This window comes from Cricetulus griseus (assembly GCF_003668045.3).
Source record: "Cricetulus griseus strain 17A/GY chromosome 1 unlocalized genomic scaffold, alternate assembly CriGri-PICRH-1.0 chr1_0, whole genome shotgun sequence".
NCBI lineage: Eukaryota > Metazoa > Chordata > Mammalia > Rodentia > Cricetidae > Cricetulus > Cricetulus griseus.
The window spans coordinates 56,769,628-56,787,428 of NW_023276806.1; the positions used below are offsets into that span (position 1 = coordinate 56,769,628).

General features: G+C 41.0%; 1 protein-coding gene across 3 annotated transcripts in view; it reads right to left on the minus strand.

Annotated features, from left to right (window-relative positions):
* Gdap2 (ganglioside induced differentiation associated protein 2) overlaps positions 1–17,796 on the minus strand; it is a 50,256-nt gene extending 32,460 nt beyond the window's left edge. Inside the window, exons 1-3 of one of the 3 annotated variants that reach the window (XM_027393785.2) lie at positions 17,604–17,796; positions 7,661–7,900; positions 6,731–6,870 (exon numbers count right to left, since the gene is read on the minus strand). In XM_027393785.2, the coding sequence (XP_027249586.1) occupies positions 6,731–6,870; positions 7,661–7,836 (316 nt within the window). In that variant the 5' untranslated portion in view covers positions 7,837–7,900; positions 17,604–17,796. Of the gene's footprint in view, positions 1–3,729; positions 3,779–3,966; positions 4,071–6,730; positions 6,871–7,660; positions 7,901–17,603 lie in introns of those variants that run through there. The other 2 variants (XM_027393787.1, XM_027393786.1) reach the window with 2 other exon arrangements.
* Positions 17,797–17,801: the final 5 nt, after the last annotated feature.

Below are 17,801 nucleotides of genomic sequence, written 5' to 3' on the forward strand. Positions count from 1 at the left end.
GACAACATGCTTGGCTGCTTAATACATTCAAGCTGCTGACAAAGAGCAACTTATAGGTGGCTTACAATCACCAGATATTTAAGTCTTCCAGTTCTTGGGTCTGGAAGTCTGAAATCAGAGGGGCAAACAGAATATACAAGCCATATACAATATACAAGGCAACTCAAAAAAATTTCAGCACCTCAGAAATAAAGATGGGATCATAGTGGTACCATTATACCACATAGTGGTACCATTTGTGATAACACACAAATAATTTGAAATAAGAATATCATCAGATTTCTAACTGAAAGATTGCTATATTCATTTTTTTTCTTTTATGTGTTTTGCCTGCATGTGAACTACATGCAGTGCCCACAGAAGAGAGGGAAAGACCCTATGGAACTGGAGTTACAGATGGTTGTGAACTACCAGCCAGCACTGGAAAACAAACCAGAGCCCTCTGCAACAGCTCTTACCACTGAACCATCTCTGAAGCCCTCAGATTTTGAGAATCAAAAGCGGACAGGCGTAAGAAGTTTATTGAAGAGTTATACACCACAGACAGACAGACAACAGGATGGCAGGTGCTCCAAGGAGGAATCAGGCCCACACAGCACAATCAGAATCAGAGTCCCTTATGACAGGTCTCTGAGGAAGGAGGTAGGTTTCAATCCAAGCCTCCAGCCAGGCTCTCAAATTCCCTGGCAAGTGGCAGGAAAGAAAGTGAGCAAGTGGATATGTGGTCACCAAGAACCACAGGAGGACCTTTGCTGTGTCACAGCTTATAAACTCCTTTCCCCAAGTGAGTACCTGCAAGTCTGGTGGACTGAGGGGGGTTTCAGACAATGTTCTCCACATGGTGCCTGTCTGTGAGACAAAAGAGGAGCCTGCAGGGATTGGAGCCTGAACAGCAGCTTGGTCTGGATTCTAACATTCATTAGACGTAGTAAAACAATAGAGTTATACCTTCAAAAGTTCAGAAAACCATTTCCAAACTAGAATTATACTTTCAGCCAAATTCCAATTAAGCATGAAAATAGAAGTGATCTCAATATTTCTGTTCCTGTCATCCTTCCCAGAATCTAAAAGCTATGCTAGCAAAGGTGAAGGAGTGTCGGAGGTCTTGAAACCACAGCATTGGTAAACAAGTGGTGTCCTAGGAGGGTGTGAAACTCTGCAGGGACAGTAGGCATGGAACAGTTTAGAGAGAAAGAACTGAGTAGAAAGTTCAAGTGAGCCCTGTCAAGGACAAAAAAGATTTGAAGAAAAACTAATCTGACTTTCACTAAGAGGAGGTTTATACTTGTATTAAATGTCAAGGATGAACCAGAGACAGATGCAGAAAAACTATTTCCATAAAAATCAAGTCAATTAATAACTTCCTGGAGGGAAAAGGTACAAAGAGAATAAGAATCTACTTGTTTACCAGTTGTGAACATTTTCTATAGTCATGATGCTAATATAGAATACTGATTTAATGTAAATTGTGATAGCAGTTTGGGAAGGTGGTAAAAGAGGAAGAACATGTGAGAGCTTTCTATGCAATGGAGTAGAGGGAGGTTTCATTTCCTCAATAAGAAGTCAACAGGAAATGGAAAAACAGCCAAGAGAGGAATTTTAACACACAGCTAGGAAAAAAAAGGTGAACCAAGTACAGTGCTTAGACAGTGGCAAGAACTTTCCCTAAAGCACAAGAATTAGATATTGTTTTCTATAAATTCTATTTGACTTTGGAAACGATATACACTGATAAACAGAATACTATGCATAAAATCATAGAAAACAAGAAAGCTAGGAAAAATTCATTTGTCAACTATTTGAGACAGCTATTAAACTCTTTATTTTGAAGACTGGGTGGCTTACCTACTTTTAAATTACTACGACAAGGCATCATGACCATGGCACCTTATGAAAGAGTTTATTAGAGCTTACAGTTTCAGGGGGTGAGTCCATAACCATCAGGGCAAGAAGCATGGCATCAGACAGCAGACGGCAGGCAGGCAGGCAGGCAGGGCAGGCAGGCAGGCAGGCAGGCAGGCAGGCAGGCAGGCATGGTCCTGGAGTAGTAGCTGAAAACTTACATCAGTTCCACAAGCAGGAGGCAGAGAGGGAGAGCTAATTGGGAATGCCCTGGGTTTTTGAAACCTTAAAGCCAGTGACACACCTCCTCTAACAGCATCATATCTCCTAATCCTTCCCAAACAGTTCCAAACATATGAGCCTATGGGGGTCATTCTCATTTAAACCATCACAGCAAGTATTTATCTTTCCAACAGAAAATGCAATTCAGAATAACTAAATAGTCCAGTTAACAACAACAACAAAAAGCTCAGCCTTACAGAATACCAGCTTAAAAACATGGATGAAGTGACAGGTAGAAATAAGACTATTTCATAGCCTCAAAGAAAAGCAGAGATACATACTAGGACTATCAATTTGGTCCTAAAATCACCAAACAAACCTGTGAAACATGTGACAGGGAATGGATGCACAATGAGGAGATTCTGGGTTGTTGTCTGCATGCTCTCTGACTCAGTACTGGAGTGTGAGTTTTCAATGATGGGGATGCGTGTACCACACTTTTTGTTGGCTGTTTTGCAGTTAGCAATATGCTTTTCCTGGACTCCAGTTGAGGAAACACCACACAGCTAACATTGCAGATGCAAGGGGTGAAGGCTCAAACTCCAATCCAGATAGCAATCTTTGTGTCAATAGTAGACCATTAACAGATCAGTCAGTTTACATATCATCCTTTAATATGGTAAAGCCTAAAACACTACAAGATCCATGAAATGCTCTCACCCAAAGTTGATTCTGGTGTGAAGAGACAGACTAACTGGCACCACAAGTAAATCAGACAAATAAAAGAGCCAGGACAGCTTGGAAAACAACTGAGTGAGTTTCCTCCACATGTCAGTATTGTAAGAAGAAGCTGAGCTGCATGAAACCCAGAAATCAACAACATAAAAGCCAGAGCAATGTGTGCTTCTGACAGAATACAAGGTTTTGGCAAAATAACCTAAAGGATATCCCTGGGCAATTGGAAATGTTACCTATAGTCTGGGTATTAGATCTAATTTCTAAACAGAAGAATACATTTTCTAAAGAAAACACTGTATATAATACCATTTTGAGAGCAGTATATACCTTCATATTCTTAAGAGAAGTGGTGATATCTGAGTAGTGGGAATATCATGGCTTTAGTTACTTTAGCTTGTATGCACATATTTTTTTATAATTCATATATACTGCTTCTAAAAATTACTTGTTAAAAGAAGCAAGATGTATATATATATATTATTTTGATTTTTAAAAATAGGTAATAGACAAATACATATTTAGTTTGTTGTGGAGATTTCTACAACAGAGTTTAGAAAAAAAAAAGCTGGGCCTTGTGGTACATGTCTGTAATACCAACACTTGGGAGGTAGAGGCAGAAGGATAGAGTCCGGAGCCAGCCTGGGGTACATGAGAACCTGTCTCCCAAAAAAAGAGGAAAGAAAGAGAAGTTGAAATGCAAACATCTTGTATCTGTGATGATACTTTTCTTTTACTGTTCCTAAGAATTTTGGATGCTGGAGATAATGACAAACAGTGCTGTTCTAATTCCATCTTTTGTGTGTTTGATTCACTAAGCTTCGTCTACTCCAAAGCCTGGAAACTGAATATTGCCATAAACATTTAAACATCATCCTGAAGGCATTTTTAATATTTGAGAAATAAACACAATTCACCAAGTAAGGTTACCTGTGGTCCTAGTTCTGTCCACTGTGACATCTGTCCTTGGCTCCATGTTCTGCTAAGGAGCACCGAGTATCTGAGTTACCAAAGATGATTAAGCAACATTTCAACTGCATTTCCCTGCAAGTCCTAACCTTACAATAAGGAAGCACAGAGGCTGGGGAATGCTTGCAGCAAAGAGTGATAACCAGAAAATAGCAAGCACGAAGTGTGGTGCACGCATTTCCACCCCTGCAAACTTACACTCTAGTACTGAGTCAGAGAGCAGGCAGTTGTTACTCAGCATCTCCTTATTGTGCATGCTCGGGCTTCAACCAGCTTTTCTGTCTCTGGCTATGTGCTCTGAGCTGGAACAAGAGGCCTGGTGAATCCAGATTTTCTAATTCTTTATAATGGAATACAAACGACAACTCACACAAATTTTCAAAGTGTGACAGTCATATTGACTTGGAATGGGCTAAATGGCTATACAATCTGACATAACTAATCTTTAGAAAGCTCCATTTCTTAGAAAAAAAAAAACCTTCTAAATTGCAACAAAATTTTATATACTAGGAATTCCAGCAACACAACACCTAACACACACTGTACAAAAATCCTTTGAGTACTTGAGAATAACTAGTGTTTCCTCAAAATCCTCTATGCTAATTCTAGTTCTTTGAACTATTCAGTAACGTGCCTTCTGTTACACCTCACATGCTGAGTTTCTTTTAGGTGTACCCCAGTTTATCACTCTGAAAGTAGTACTATAACTGCAATAAAAGACACATGGTCTACCCCAGGGGTCTCTCAGCATAGCCTCTCTTAGCACTGATAATTTGTTCCCAACAAAGCAGTTTAAGAGTGTTAGCTTTAAGTTTATTCAATTAAAATCCTTGGGGATTTTATTTCTCAGCTACTTAAAGAAAATGATGCTGTTATCTTTGATGGGTAGTTCCTGCCTGCAAGAAGTTTACCCTTTACTCAGTAAAGCATCCTGTGTACTGTGTATTGTTACTGTGAAGTAACAATCTATGGCATTATAACATGGTTATGGGAGAAGCATCACCTTGCAGGCTCAAAGCACATTCTATGGAACGAAGGGCCTTTCTGAAGGAAAAGGAAACTATGTATTGCAGAAGAGATGTCAGGCAAGATGAGAGTTAACAGCAGAGAGGAAGGGCGACCAAAAGGCAAACCAGAGACAAACCTTTCAGAGAGCAAGTGGTGAGCAGACATCTTCTGGGTTCAGGTGCTGAGTTTTGCAGGCAAAAGCCAGTGTAGGATGAGACTGCAGACAAAGGAGTGAGAGCTCCAGGTACTGGAGACTAGCGTAAGGATTCTGGGAGATTACTAAGTGGTTTGAAGTTGGGGAGCAGTAAAAAGGGGTTCATAGTTTGCTATTTAAATGCCAGTTAGTATGTAGAAAATGGATTTTACAAAGAACAAATGTAGGGAGACCAGATGGCATGGAGGGAGAAGTGGTAAATGAAGAGAAACAGAGCCACAATAAATTTAGGACCTGATGACAGAAGGGTGGAAGGATGGGAAGGGCAAGGAAGAGGGATGCGTTAACTCTAAGGTTTTCTGAATAAAAAGACAGAATGGAAGACATGTTATTCTACTGACAGTAAGGGCTTCATATGTGCAAGAAAGACTGCCAAACCAGTCCCCTGGCCTGACCCTGTCTAGCATTCTAAATTTACTGAAAGCTATAATATTAATATCCATCAATTTTTGGTTTTTTGGCTTTATTTCCAGCCAGTGATATCTGCCCCTAGTTTTCTATCATAAGGCTGGTAAGTCATAGCCTGTAATCCTTAACTAATTTAGTCAAAATGAGAAAAGGGGACAGTGTCACATGTTCAGACCTTCAGCAGCCACTGACAACCTCTTCAGGTTGGCACTGATCCTTCAAAAAGACAACTGAAAACTAACTGATAGCATCAGAAGCAACAGCCCTGATTTCTCCTATCATACCTGAAGTCCACCATGCCATTTGGTCTGTGTATTAGTTTATTAGCAGTGCCTGCAGCAACAGACTTGATGTCCACTATACCAGTTGGTTTGTGTGATACTTTTTTCCATCAAAAATATTTACTAAATTTTTGCAATGTGCCAAGAACTGAGGTAGGATTGCCATGACCATGTTGACTTGAGAGATGAGAAGACTGGGACTGAGCAGTGACACCACAGTCTCCAATTACACACCTGGTACAGGGCAGAGTTACAAACGAACCCCAGGTAAGCACTAACAAACTGACAAGTAGTCTGTTAAATGCTGGGTTTTGTTTTTTATAGGTAAACATTAAATTTAAGAGTGATATATTGTGTGTAAAATCTTGTTAGCTTTTCCACTCTCTATATTTTTAAGTCTCATCTGAGCATGCATGTGCATGCATACCCCATATGGGGTTTTTCCAGACTAGCTTTTCTGTTACCATTACCAAAGAACTTTTCAGTATTTTCTTAAAGATCCTTGTAATTTCCCTATGTTTTTTTTTTATGACATCTTGTTAAAGTTTGATTAAAGGTTTTTTTCAACCCTTCTAGTACACCATGGCCTCTGCTTACTGGCTTGCTCCTCATGGGTGGCTCAGCCTGCTTTCTTAAAGAAACCAGGACCATCAGCCCAGGGTAGCCCCACCCATGCTGGGCTGGGCACTCCCATCACAATCACTAATTAAGAAAATGCCATATAGACTTGACTGCAGCCAATTTTATGAAGGCATTTTCTTAATTGAGGTTCCCTCTTAGATAACTCTAGCTTGTATCAAGTTGATATAAAACCAGAGAGCAAGCCTGTCATTTTAAAATTCAGCATCTATGACTGATGAGTTGCCCTGCTAGTGAAATCTTAGAGCTCAGCTTTTCATGCACTCTGGGGATTGTAAAGGCCACTGGTTTCCACGACAGAAAAATCAGCTTTCTATGCATCCTTTTCTCCAAAAACACCCAACAGACTTCTTCATGGTAGAAGACATCAGAGTATCCCCTAACAATAGCATGCCTAACAGCGCCCAGTCACCTTTAAGTTTCTGTAGGTCCTCCTTCAAGTCTGGCCCCGCAAGCATGAAGATACTTTCTGACACGGGATTCTTATCTGTGAGACTTTCATTGCTGGTGTTCACAATGGCTGTACAGTTCAGTAATGCCACATCTCCTTTCCTGAGGGACCAACAGAGAAAAAGAAGTTGTGGGAAAGAGAAGGGAGAGAACTGGCCTAGTTCAAATTTTTCCAAAACCTTCTATTTCTGCAATATCAGCTTTGCTAATTAACAAGTCAAGCAATAGCAGAAAAGCAGAAACAGGAGAAAATGCCTGACTCAAATTAATCTGGCATCTTAGAACTTTATTGTAACCGCTCCAGCTCCAGAATTCACAAAGCCATCATGCCATACATTTGCCCCTTGCTATATTTCCTTCATTATAACACAATGCTTACACAACTGAAAGTAGTTAGTTTAAAAAGTTTACAAATAGTATCAGTCATAATAGCTACAAGAATATAAACAACTTAACTGTCCATCAACTAGTGAGCTGAGAAGTGTGCTCTTAGTGTGTATACACGGAGTACGATTGAGCCATACAAAAAGAAAAGTAGTACTTTGTACTACACTGAAAACATTATACTAAGTCCAAATGTCTCACATATTTTACAGTGAAAGTTTCATGTATATGAAATGTCCAAAACAGGCAAAACAACAAGATTAATTCTGAAGATGAAGGGACTATCACTGTCTTAACTGTGGGTTTGGAGAGGACTTCATGGTTGCACACATACGGTAACATTTAAGCTGTTCATTTTAAATCTGTACAGTTTACTGTATGATAATTATATCCCAATAAGGCTGTATGTGTAAAAGCAGTATTTCAATAATGCTAGGACTTGAATAAAAAGAACCCTAGAGGAAAATAATGAGGATTTATACACAGTAAGATACAATGAAAAGGTTACCAAAGAACCACTTTTCCATTAATGTCCCGATTATAAAGAAAAGGTGATCTGATGGTGTCCTCCTGGAATGTCTCAGCTGTGCTGTCGTGGGAGTTTAATTCATCTTTATATGAGTCACCCCAGCTTAGCAGGGTGTCCACATCCACAAACTGGGAAGGTGCACCCAAGGGATCCATGGAATGGGAACTTCAGCTTGTGTCTCAAATTCCTCAGCAAGTCAACAATCCCTGGAGACTTTAGCTTAAAAAAAGAAAAAGGAATCATTTTAAACCAAAAGCACAAATATTACACATACATATTACTTTAATTCTACTAAGCCAACATAGCAAGCTCTGCTGTGAAATTGAATGAGCCAAGAGTTACTATGTGTCCACAGTAACTGTAATGGCTCATTAAAACAAGGACAACAACAACAACAAAAACTCCTTAAAAATGGGAATAAGGGGGATTATAAAAGCATAAATTCTGTTCAATAATTGCAGCCTCTGTGATCAAAATCATCACAAACCCCACTAGTTCTATTTTTCAGAAAGGACCATTCATTCATTCATTCATTCATTCATTCATTCATTCAATACTCTCTGAGAATCCACTAGTGCAAAATAAGAAAATAAAATGCTCTGTGATATAAGATATAAATTGATAAAAATATGTATAAATTAAAGAATTCCATTTGATAATAATGTGGATATGTTAGTAAAACTGAATGAGATAAGGAAGTCACTATATTTAAGTAGTAAGAGCTAATAAAGTTTTCAGCTAAGGACCAAAGAAGGTAGATGAGGCTTGGATTTAAGAGGCAACATAAGAACAAGAAAGATGGCTCAGCAATTATGAGTATATAGTGCTCTTGAAGAGGATCTGAGTTTGGTTCTTAGCTCTCATGTTGGGAAGCTTACAAGATCCTATAACTCCAGCTCTAGGGTATATGATGCCCTCTTCTGGTACCTGCATTCATATGCACAGACCACACATACACATGCACATAAAAAGAAGTAACATGCAGAGGAAAAATGAACAGGATGTAACAACATACAAGATAGGTATGTGGGACTGCACGTGGTAGACAGCTGGTTGTATAAAAGTTGGAAGAAGAAGGTTATAGGAAGGCATACAGCATCTACAGCTGGACCTAAGTCATGGAAAATTCCACCAGAGAAAGGGATGCTCAACTCACCACTGAATCCTATAGCTGTTTCAGTAAGCTATTGACTCATTCATCCACTCTACCTTTGTAAGCACAGGATGTATGTTAGATACTATACTATATCAGGAACCATAAGAGATACAGCAGGTGTTAACTCTTAATAGCCTACCTTGTTCTCTTGCTCAGTCTACTAAACACTTTCACCCCAGAGCAAGTTCAAACTAGACTAAAGGCTTTTTGTAAAAAAGAAAACTTTACAGCTTGCACGAGGTCAGAGTCACAGATGTGTACCAAGGTCACTAAGAAAAGCATGCTAATTCTTCACCTGCCAGTCTACTAACAATAGACTTGGGTCTTAAAGTTGCCACTGGGCACTGTGCCCTCCCCTGTCTGTCATGGTTTTGCTCCTATGGCCTTGGACCTTTGTGTTGTCATGGTAAATGGCTCAGCTTATAGCTTCCTCTAGGAATGTGTTTTGACCAATAAGAAAAACATATCACTTCAAAGCTCCTTAAGGAGAAGAGTTCTTAGAACAGAAGAGCTAAAAGAAGCATGGAGAAGTTAGAAGTAAAAGAAGATTATTAGAGTAGAAACAGAACAATAAAGAGCATATGAAATAAAGAGCATGTCCCTGACATTGTGTGTGAAGTTACTATAGAAATCTTTTACTCCCTCCTTTACTCCTGAGAAGCATTTCACCTTTGGAACCCTGGGTAGGGGCTGAAGCAGGTCTCTTAGCCCTTATAGTTCTAGGTCCTGGGAACACTGGTTAACAGTGCATTTCTACCTTAGGGAGCCCATGTGTCCACAGAGAAGAAGGGTGATGATAACAGTGTAACTAGACTGCATTACAGAGAAAAGGTGACACATGAGCAAGTTAAACCGAAAAGGCAAGACAGGTGGGAAACAGCCAGGGCAAAGACCAAAGGGCAAGATGGAGTGAGCTGCAGGAAGAGCCAGGAAGTCACTCTGGCTGGATAATCGAATTCATTAATAAGTAATGAATTAGATGGTGAGGCTGGTGCAGAGCAAGTTCAGCTTATGCAGTTGTAAACCATTCTAAAATCTTTATTTCCTACTCTAAAGATGAGGGAAGCCACTAGAAGGTCTGACCATTATAACTAAATACAATGCTTAAAAGGACAACTCTAGCTAGGGAGAGCAAGGGTAGCAGTAGAAAATACAGGCAGGAATTTAGGAGATAGTGGCCATGAGAAATGTCAGACGAGATATAATTGACAGGTAGAACCAAAGGACGTTCCTAGGAATACAGAAGGTAAAGAAATACACAATTCAGACAATGGCTTGATTCCTTGCTTGAGCAACTGAGTAGGATAGTAATGCTATTTATAGAAAAGCAAGATTGGAGTAAGCTGTGAGGTGAAGGAAAAACAATGGATTTCCCCCTCCCATATATGGCTTTTTGAATGTGCTGATCCAAAATGCTCATTACCTAGCCATGTTTTTATTGTCAAACTGACAATTGGATGCTTGAAGATAGAGCTCAGAGCAGAGAGGTTCAGCTAATAGATCTAGAAGTCTCAGCACATGCAGTGTTGAAAGTTACAGGAACTAGATAAGATTGCCTGCAGAGCAACTGCAAACGGAAAGAAAGAACTCCCAGGTCTAAGTCCTACAGCAAAATGTATACTAAGAGAGACCATATGGGAGAGAGAAGGTTGGTAAGAAAGGAAGGACGCCCATGAAAGGTGGGAGTGGGAGGCCAACAGAAGAGGGTATTCAGGGAGTGCTTCAGAAGGACTGCCAGATCAGAATGCTACCAAGGGACCAAGATTTAAGTGGGTTCAAGAAGTGAGCAGACAGATGAAGAGAGAAGAAAGTCAATCTGGAACTAGTTTTTAAAAAGCTTTTTGACATGATACCAACATTTATTGTTACACTCAAAGAGAACACACATGCTCTTCCAAAACTAATTTATTGGTGTTTCTTGGCAAGAGACACAAATACAAAATAGAAGCATGGATCCATCAGAATATGCTAATCTTCTACACACATTGTTAGGTAGGAAGTGAGGTCATTCAGATAGTAGTTAAAAAAAAAGAACTTGTAGATTATACTAGGATAATTTGTATTACTGTTCAATATTTATACTACATACTTCTTTAAAATTGTTTTTTTTTCTAGATATTGTACTTAGTTCACAACTGGCCTTTGAACCTAGAGGCAAGCATAACTTTGCTACATGTTTACAAGTACTTAGACCTGCTCTAGGCAAACTGAACAGAGGACAAATGCCATTCACTCAATGCAATGACTGTCTATAGAAATTCTTGATTGCAAAAAACATGCTAATTCATGCTCAATGTTCTTAGCCATAAGCTAAAAGAGAGGGAAGGAAGGACAAAGGGAGAAGGGAGAAGGAAAGGAAGGAAGAAAGAAAGAAGGAAAGAAAGAAAGAGTAAGAGAGAAAATTCATGGAACACATAAACAATTTCTAGATTGCAAACTTGAATGCCAACTTTCAGGATGAAATTGTTTCTTTAACTTCTATTTCTGACTCTAACACCTGCTTCTAGAACATTTGAAATTCAACAAAAAGTTAAATGAAAAAAAACCCTCAAATTTGTTGTAGTTCTCCTTTGTTTTCCTGTGATAGAGGTAAAATCATATTCTGTGCATAACTTTGAACCTAGCTTAACTATTGTCAGGTGATTATGTCCACACTCAATTACACAGTGCAACACTGCAAGATGGCACAATGCAAGTCATGAGCTCCTGTGTGTCAAGGCCTAAGTTCGGATCCCTGACTCACAATCTGAGAGCTGTGATCCTTGGGGCAAAGCCAGAGTTTCTATCTAAGCAGTGGTGATTAACTCTAGGCATATTGTGAAGACTAACGCAACAAACTGTGCCAAACCCACACAGTAGAGCACCTGACTCAAAGCAAGGCACAGTGGATTACCTCTTAAAATGTCTTCAGGGCCAGTGGAACCATTGTCAAGATGAAGTCACATTTCTACATGCAGCAAAGATTCAAAAGTACTCACTGTCAAATCACTATGCAAGCTAAATGTTGGGTGCTGAACTAAGTTACAGTCTTACAGATCTTGATGTCATGATTTCTCTGGCCATGTCCTGTTAATCCCCAAATAACCCAACATCTGTTCCTATGCCACTAGGGGAAAGAAGCTGCACAGTCAGCAACCTGGACTGCATGTTCCTCCACTGGCTGCTTGACTCTCTCACATCACTGCATGTCCCACATCATCAACACTACTGCTTTACTCTCTCACACCATCACTCCAAGTGATTCTGAACAGCAGCTGCATAGAGAATCTTTGCAATGTCCTTCTATGACATTCACCTTCTGGCACTCATCCTGTGCAGTTTCTTCCTGCACTACTCAGAGCTAAACTATGTAACCAAGAAGATAGGACTAAGTATGACATGTGATGTGATGGTGTGGCTTCTTCCAAAGATAGTTAGAAAAGGCACTGTGGCCATGCCTTGCTATCTCTCTAATTGTGCTCTGAAGCTGTTAGCCTCCAGCTGGAGGAGGAACGGAGGGTCTCTGTCAAAAGCTGACACTGTAGGGAGCCATTTCCTGCATTCTCCATTACAATAATGGTGCCTGAAGACACCAAAATGTAAATTACTTCACAGGCGCTGGGTAATCTCCATTCCTTTGATCTCTGCCTATCCCGTGGCTCATTTGGCCTGAGGAGCTGAAGCCATTCATAGGGTAACACGTCCCAGGCGGCTTGCCAGCCTTTATTAAGGAATGGGATTCTTGGTTCAGAGTCTCCGCTCTGGTAAGCTTATGCTCTCCCAACTCTCAAGATGCATTAAAGCTTGTCTGCAGAAGGATCCGAGTGTCCTGCGTGTATTTCTTGCCGGCGAGAACATACAGCGCGCGGGACATGACACCATGCACAGGCTTTTAAACCACTGTGGAAGTGTGGACCCTCTGGCCTTAGCTGGCTTTAAAACTACTCCAGCCACAGGTGGTGTTTCCACTGCAACCTCATGAGAGATCCTGAACCACGTAACAATGCAGCAATGCTACTTTTGAATTCCTGACCTGTAAAATCTGTGAGAAAATAAACGTTTCTTACTCTATTATGTTCAAGGCATTCATTCATTCAAGAATGTTGGATACTGAATGTCTAGTGGAAGAGACAAAGCCACAAAATCACACAAACACAAAATCACAGAATCAGTGTGATAAATGTGCTATGACAAATGGGAGGCAGGGGAGATAGCAAATTAAGACAAGAGAAGCAGAGATTGTCCCCTTTGGAAGGTGGCAGTAAGACCAAAAGCAGCAGGAGAGTTTTACACGGAGGTGAAAGTAATTCTGAGAGCTATACATGAATGTTTGGGACATTACTGGGTTCCCAGTGAATGTGACAGATACAGAGGACATGTTATAAATATGCTCTCTAATTCTTATAACACTCCCATACAGCAGGTACTAAGACTCTTGTTTCAAACTCAAGAGGCACAGTACCAGCCCAAGGATCTATCTGTAACTACCATGTGGATGCTGAGGCCATACCGAGGGCATGCTGGTCCTGGTCCATGCTACTCCTTTTGCTCTCTTCTCTTCCTGCTGCTCAAACCACTGACTTCTCCCCAGTTCCAAGTCCATTTTCATGCACTTTTCCAATTTCAGAGTGATGTCAGGGCATATTCTGCATGCTTAAGCTAGCCAACTTTACCAGTTACCCTTCACAAGAATAACATCAATTCTCCCTTAACAGCTTCCTCTCTCCTTTTCCAATCCTCCCATTTTTGAAAATCCTTCCTCCTTCATTTCTTCTTCAGACCATCGAAACGTCTCCTCACTTTTCCCCTGTTTGGTGGTACTGGGGTTGAACCTAGGGACTCAGGCATGCTAAGCAAACACTACCACCAAGCTATATCTCCAGCCCTCTTTTTATTCTTTATTTTGAGATGGAGCATCCTAAATTGCCCAGCCTTGCCTTGCTCACTCTAGCTCATGTAAGCCTTGAAACCAGAGCCTTCTGTCTTAGCGTTCTGAGTAGCTGGGACTTCAGGTCTGTGCCACTAGGCCTGGCTCACTTGTTCATGTTGTGTGAGTGTGTATGATGTATGTATACATGGACATATGTAAGTAAGCATGTGAAAGGAGGTTAGAGGTCAACAGCAGGCACCTTCCTCAATTGCTCATTCAACTTACTTTTTGAGACATGGTCTCTCACTGATTGAGCCTAAAGGTCAGTGATTCAGCCACAAAACTACTTCAAGGATTCTCCTGTCTTCTCATTCCAGAGCTGAAATTCTAGGTGTACAACATAACTATTTACACAGGTGCTGGGGATCCAAACTCAGTCCTCACATTTGAGCAGCAAGGCTGGAAGAGTGAGACAATGCTCCAGTCACCACTTCACTTTTGAGTATTTATTTCAGAGTTCTGCTTCTTCCTCTTCCATTTACTCAACCTCTTGCAGTTTTCCTTCAGCTCAACAATGATTAAAGCTCTGATTTCAAGGTCAACAGAAACTTCAGCTGACCATTTCCTCCTTGAAATCCTACCATTGTCTTTGCTGTGTACTCTGGTAGCTCTCCCATACATCTAATCCATACCCAGTCCACACCGTTTGTTGGATCTCTCCAGCTACTGGAGCCATTGTGATCCACAAGATGAGTGTTAAACAAGTGATAACTAATGCTCACAGCTGACTGTAGGAACTATCTGTGAGTTAATAACATTTTCTGGAAAGTGTCCTAGTAAAGTATGGTTGAATTCTTTTGCAGCTCCATTTCCACTCCACAGAGAAACTAGTTTTTCTCATTAAAGGGAGATTTAACTCTCATCTGCCCCCAACATAAACTTATGGTCATGCCTGTGTCACCCCCCAACCCCCCACCAGCCCTATGTGAGAAAATAAGAGGAGCAGCAAATCCAAAGATGGCAGAAACCTAAACCCCAAAGGCCAGGAGCTCCTAAAAGACTGAGGTCACAGGTCCCTTTGACAATAACACGAGAAAAACCTGCACAGCCCATATAATGTGTATGTAAGAGCTCATACAAGCACAGATATACATACATCTGAAAGGATTTCCAGACTTAGATGAAGAATTCTAGGGACAGGTTGAAAACAAGATGAGACATGATGATAAGTGGGGACAGGACAGACAAAGAGGTGACTACAGTAATCTATAACCTTAGCCAGAATGGCTAATATTAAAGAGAAACTATTTCCTACTGGAAGTCAATCGGTCAGTTCTGGACTTTAAGCAAGCTTGCAAGCAAACACTACAGTTTAGTAAGCAGGCTCCTGAGTCCTGAGGCATACTCTCAAATTGAAAAGTTGTTGGATTCCAGAATAGATCACATCTACATATCAGGCCAAATTCTTTCTATATTAGTTTAAGAGCAAGGACTCACAAACAAAGAGAAGTTACTAAATATTCTTCATAGTCAGAGTACACTACAAACAGTTCTTTGTAGCTTATTTGCCCCCTATATCCCATCTTTGTTAGCTTAAAAAAAAAAAAAACTTCTAAATAATGATTTATAGAAAAATTTGAATTGCCCAGGAAGACCAGATTTTACTGTTCAGGATTGGGCAGTATTAGACAAGAATACTTTGGATCACCATCTCAAAACTTAACTTTCTTTCTTTTTTTTTTTTTCTTTCTAGACAGGGTTTCTCTGTGTAGCTTTGGATCCTGTCCTGGAACAGGCTCTTGTAGACCAGGCTGGCCTCAAACTCACAGAGATCAGCCTGCCTTTGCCTCCTGAGTACTGGGATTAAAGGTGTGTGCCACCAACACCCAGCTTCAAAACCTAATTTAAAACAAGTAAGAATGGAATCAAGCTAGGAATGGTGGCCCTCCCCTTTAATCCCAACACTTAGAAGGCAGAGGCAGGTGGAGCTCTGTGAGTTTGAGGCCAGTCTGGCATACACAGATAGTTCCAGGACAGCCAGAACTATGTAGAGAAATCTTGTCTCAAAAAATTAAATTAAAAAGGATGGTATGATTTCAAAAAGGAAAGTGAAAATCTCTAAGATGACAAGCTGCCTGTTAATTGTTCATACAGATGAGACAGGTCTGGAAAGAACATAGAGTTGCACCAGGCATCTGACTCTAATAACTAAGCAGCTTGTTTGTTGCTTTTGATTGATTTCAGGTTTATTATTTTTTATGGCTTTGTATTTCAATATTTAAAAGTTCATGATATATAAGGATGAATTACATACCACACCCATCCATGTGCCAAATCAATTATACTTGAAGAGTTATTTTATGCAAATAGAAAGCTTTGTAGATGAAAAAGTGTCAATGCTCAAATATAGTAACAATAAGCACATTACAACAACAACAACAACAACAAAGATTTCTAAGCTTCCTCCATCGTCCCAGGCAAATTTTAACATCATCATTCAAAAACACTCAAAGTGTTTGTATGCTCCAATGGTGAATTAGCAGTGTCACATAGGCATTACACAGGCCAAGAATGCTTCAGTTTGCAAGTCTTCAAACAGTGAGCAATCTGAAGCTTAGATAAAAATGTAAGCTTATCTAAGTAGTGAATAAGAAAATATGTAAGATTAAGATATGCTATTTTAGCCTGTCCTGGAGGTGCACACCTTTAATCCAAGTACTTGGTAGGCAGAGGCAGGGGCTCTGTGAATTCAAGGACAGCCTAGTCTACAGAGAGTTCAGGACATTCAGGGCTACATAGTGAGAACCTGTCTCGAAGCTGGGAAACGTGCTATCTTAGTGCCCTATATCTAGACTAGGCTGTCTTCTGAGTGCTGGGATTAAAATTATGAACCAAGCCTGGCTTTGATCCCATGATTAAAGATGACAACATCAACTGGCAATGTCTAAAGGTTGGACAGGTCTGAAAGATTCTAAACACTATTTTTCCACCAAATATTTTCCACATTTTTCCATGTCTAACAAGATACTGCACAACATCTATAGGAGGTAAGGAACATATGCACCTATCCAAATGCTCTGCCCTGCTTGAAATAAATCTATCGAGACAATTTCTTGCCTTCTCATTCATCCAACTCACAACAAATGTATTCTTGTTTCAAAAGCACCTATGCTGCTACAACGACGATGTATGTGTCTCCACTAAAACATTTTTTTAAAATATAGATGAGCTGAACATGTTTTAAAATATGAAGAAAACTATACCTGGTAAACTCCTAAAAAAATAATCAGGAAAACAAAATCTACCTGTCAACTACACTTGTCTACCTGTGTAATTTCTAGGCTGGCTGCAGAGGGCTTGCTCAATAAGCGATGCAGGAGATACTTCTTTTTATAGTTATATGCCTGCTCCAGTTCTATACAGACAGCTACAGACATCAGAGCTCATTCTAAAACTTCTAGACAGCCCAAGGATAGAAGAGGGCAGAAGCTAAAAGAGAGAAGGAATTCCCTCTTGTTAACAGAGAGGCTCAGTCTCACTCAGTCTGCAATCAAGGACGGGCCAGCCCAGGGTCACTTTCCCCTCAAGTGGCCTAAGAGCGGAAACACAAAGCCAGGCCAATGTCACTCCAGGGACTGCGGGGTCCCTGGACAACTCAGCATCCTGGGCTCGGCGTCTGCCCACAGCGGGCGCAATCTACAGGGCGGGCTAGACTTGACTTGAGCTGCCACTGGCAGTACCGCCAGCCACATCGCGCGTCCCAGCATCCGGAGACGAGCGCTTCAGAGCTCCACACCCAAACCTGCCCTGGGGGCGAGCCCTAAAGCCGGGGCCGACTTGACACGCCAGCCCGATTCCTCCCAGCCGCCGCACCCGGCCGTGCCCGCCCTCCCCTCCCGGCTTTGCCCGCTTCTCACCGCGCTCGGGCGGGCCCATCCGGGCGGCGGCCGGCAGCTCAGCTCCGTCGCACAAGGCAGGCAGGTGACATCTGCACACAACGACTGCCAGAGGCGGAGGCCGAAGGGAGTGGGTCTCCAGAAGACGGGATGACTAGCTTCAGCTTTCTGACAGCAAAGGTACCCGCTTCCTCTTGGCCACGCCGCCCAATCACAGCG